The 4,059-nt window shown below is 53.3% G+C and overlaps 1 protein-coding gene across 1 annotated transcript; it reads left to right on the forward strand.

Moving 5' to 3' along the window:
* Nucleotides 1-920: 920 nt before the first annotated feature.
* On the forward strand, nt 921-3,738 carry schA (serine/threonine protein kinase SCH9; the record flags this gene model as incomplete). Its single annotated transcript, XM_024833531.1, has 2 exons — nt 921-2,236; nt 2,307-3,738. The coding sequence occupies 2 exons, from the start codon at nt 921-923 to the stop codon at nt 3,736-3,738; spliced, it is 2,748 nt and encodes a 915-aa protein (XP_024692764.1).
* Nucleotides 3,739-4,059: the final 321 nt, after the last annotated feature.

Raw genomic sequence — 4,059 nt, forward strand, 5'->3', positions numbered from 1 at the left:
TGAGCATTTCCCGCTTCAACCCCTCCTCTCTTTCCCATTCCACTGCTATCCGAACCCGATCGGATCCATTCTCCCGCAATCTTCCTAGTCCGTTCTCCTCCGTCTGAGCTTTTTTTTTTTTTTTTTTGTCTTTAATTTTTCCCTTCATATTTTTCGACTCCGCACACAGATCAGTCATCGCACTCCACTAATTCTTCCCTTGACAGTCCCAGTTCACCCCACACCCATTTTTCTCTCCGGCTTTGATCGTGTCGCTTTCTGATCTTCGACTTGTGGTGGAGGCTTTCAACTGGATCCTGATGGAAATATAATCATGGCTGCTGCTCAAAGTGGAACTGAGTTGCATGGTGATGTCGACTTGAATCGGCCAAACCAACAAATGTGAGTCAGCCAAGTTCCTTGAATCCGGAGAGAAGATGCAAATGTACTTCGTTGTTTTTTTCTTTTTCTGTACATCCCTTCGTTTCAACCCTTGTTTTGGTCGGGTGTTATACGAAACGTGCATATCTACCTGAAGTTGGTGCGATTCGCTGGCACTGCAGCTGGCAGGCTTCGCTCCCACCCTCCCCGGGGTCTGGCTCCTGCTTTGCTGTCCATGGATCGTGTCGCATTGGGTGAAGCAATCCTTGACAGCCACTTCAGTCTCATTTGTTGCCTCCTGAGGATCAGCCCGTCAGGCGTGCTGAGGCTGAGCCGTTTGGTTGTCATGACTTCTGGCCTTGTCTGACTGGACTTTTTTTTGCCTCTTCCCTGTGGCTGCCTGCCTCATACCTGTTTTACCTTTCTTTCTTTGTGACTCGACCTCGGTTGGCCTCTTCTTCGCTTTTTCTTTTTCCTTTCCTTTTTATCACCCCCGCCCACATACCACTGAGCGTTCTTTCCGCAGATGCATTGTGTTACTACGATCTTTAACTACGGCAATGGCTTACTTTTCTATTAGCAACGGCCCGCAGGACGACGACAGTCAAAGTGGTTCCAACAGCCCCAGTCCAACGGGGATCACGACTCCTCATCCGGATCCGTCAGATAAACGTTTACCATCCTTAATGCCCAGCTATCTACAGGTTGGTCTTCCTCTCGATGCTAGACTCTCTCCCCCCACTGCACGACTCCTCCCTTCTGAACCTCCGTCCGCGCGCGATATGCAGCCGAAAGCGCTTGTCACAGGGACACGGGATGACCAGAGTTCTGGGCATACCTCCTCGCCCTCGGGGTCCTTCGTTATGATGGAGCGGAACGATGCCTTTGGAGCCACGTCGTCCCCAGCTCCATCGGACAAGAAGTTTGACGATGCCGAGGATCTGGCACCTGACGCCCTACCCCCCACCACGAACCTTCCTACTCCTCCCTATTGCTCCGCTTGTTCCCTTCTTCAGAAAGAGCCGGACCACCCTGACTCGGAGTCCTCGTCGGCGGATAAGGGGGTGGGATCTATCTTCAATACTCTCAAGAACTACCTTACTCCCGCCACGAGCACTCCCCCGTCCTCTGAATCTCATTCCCGCCACCGTCAACACTCCCTCCCCGTCTCCAGTATCTCGGACGACCCCGTCCTTGCATCCCATTTCTCCAACCCATCTCTCCTCTCCGCGGCAGATGCGCTGTGTCTGCCGGAAGCCCCCCTCCTCAACCACGAGCAACCTCACGTCTCTTTGTCTTCTGAGAATCTCGCGAAGCTAACTGGCAATGTGTCCGACCTTTCGATCATGAAGAATACCCCGCCTCTCACCCCACGGGCCATGTCCAATGAAGGCTCTCAACCGGAGAAGCAGCCGCCACCGACCTCCTCTCCGCGTCCCTCGGAACCAGTGCGAACCGGTTCGAATGAGATGGACGACAGCAGCTCCACATCCACTGATGAAATCTCCGGCAAACTCAACGAGGCATTTCCTCCCGAACCCTCCAGCTCTCCGCAGCCGGGTCCGCCCGTTGCCTCGCAGAAGGGCAAACTCTATGTGAAGATCTCGGAGGCGCGAGGACTCCGTCCCGGGTTTGACCCGTACGTGGTTTGCGTCTTCGAGTGGAATGAAGTCATCTCGAAGAGTGCCCAGGACGAGGAAGAAGCGTCCCTCGAGCGACAGCACAAGGAACAGGAGAGGACCGCCCGCGAATCCGGTCGCCCCATGGCTATCCCGATGAAGAGTCGCCAAAGCAGCAACAATAGCTCGATGGAGGCTCCGGATCACCGTGGACGGGCTCCAGTCACCGCACCCCATTGGAATCACGAGTCTGTTTTGTATGTTTTTCTAATCCTTCTTCATCCAGTTCCTGTAACAGTGTGGCTGACTTGAATTTTCCTCGTTCAGTGATGTGTTTGGCGACCAGTCCGAAATCGATGTCTGCGTGTATGACCGCAACAACCAGGAGGCTTTCCTCGGCCACGTCCGTTTGTGTGTCAATCTCAAGGAGGAAAATGGCCGACTGGAAGGGTGGTTCCCGCTGTCCGGCCGCGGTGCAGGCGATGCTCAGGTGTCCGGAGAGATCTACTTGGAGATGCGGTTTGAGCAGACCGAGAAGAAGCAGGTGGGACCGAATGATTTCCAGGTCCTGAAGCTTATCGGAAAGGGCACCTTTGGCCAGGTGTACCAAGTCAAGAAGAAGGACACGCACCGGATTTACGCCATGAAGGTCTTGTCCAAGAAGGTGATCATCCAGAAGAAAGAGGTGGCGCACACTCTGGGCGAGCGGAATATCTTGGTGCGGACGGCCATGACGGCCTCTCCGTTCATAGTCGGGCTCAAATTCTCGTTCCAAACCCCAACCGACCTATACCTCGTGACCGATTACATGTCCGGTGGCGAGCTCTTTTGGCACCTGCAAAAGGAAGGCCGCTTCCAAGAAGCCCGCGCCAAATTTTACATCGCCGAACTGATCCTCGCCCTCCAGCATCTTCATGACCACGACATCGTATATCGGGATCTCAAGCCGGAGAACATCCTACTCGATGCGAATGGGCACATTGCGCTCTGCGATTTCGGCCTCTCCAAGGCGAATCTGACCCAGAACGATACCACGAACACCTTCTGCGGGACGACCGAATACTTGGCACCGGAGGTGTTGCTGGACGAGCAAGGGTATACCAAGATGGTCGATTTCTGGTCCCTCGGTGTTCTTGTTTTCGAGATGTGCTGTGGATGGAGCCCCTTCTACGCAGAAGACACGCAGCAGATGTACAAGAACATTGCGTTTGGCAAAGTCCGATTCCCGCGGGATGCGCTTAGCACCGAGGGACGGAATTTCGTCAAGGGTCTTCTCAACCGGAATCCGAAGCACCGACTGGGAGCCAAAGGCGATGCCAAGGAACTCATGGCGCACCCATTCTTCGACGATGTCGACTGGGAGGTGCTGTGCCGCAAGGAGGTCATCCCCCCGTTCAAGCCGAAGCTCAAGTCGGATACCGACACGTCCAATTTCGACCCCGAATTTACCAACGCCCTTGACAACAACAGCTCGCTGAATCACCACGCCGCTGCCATCGCCAACAGCTTCATGCCTGCCTCGACACCTCTATCGCCCGGGATGCAGGCCAACTTCAAAGGGTTCACCTTCAGCAATGAGAGTTCCATCGAGCACCATTTCAAGAACGAGACCGGCGATCAAATGGACGAAGACCCGGAATCGTGGCAGCGCTCCCAGCGGGCCAAGGGTACTCATGATCACCGCATGAGTGGCGTACAGAAGACTAACGAGGGTGGTGAGCCTGGTATCTTTAACGTTGATGACAATTTTGACATGTGATCATGTCTGCATGATAAAGGAGTTGTGATTTCTTTCTGCATATATCCCTTGTTTTGTTTTGTACATGCCTCATGTCTCCCTCATAAATGAGCTTCGCGATATGGTCTGCATTCGCTCGTCAGCGGGTTCATGTAATCTTTCTTCTTTTCTCCCACTTTTCCTTTACATCTATCTATGGATGATAACCGAAGTTCCATATCTCATTCTTCTGGTCTTGTTTTCCCACGAATTATCCGTCTGGATAGATTGGATATTCCCCCATCGGTCGATTTCTTCTAAGATGCATTATGCACTTTTGCAAACACGGAGTTTTCTTCTTTC

Source organism: Aspergillus campestris, assembly GCF_002847485.1.
Source record: "Aspergillus campestris IBT 28561 chromosome Unknown P168scaffold_6, whole genome shotgun sequence".
Lineage (NCBI taxonomy): Eukaryota > Fungi > Ascomycota > Eurotiomycetes > Eurotiales > Aspergillaceae > Aspergillus > Aspergillus campestris.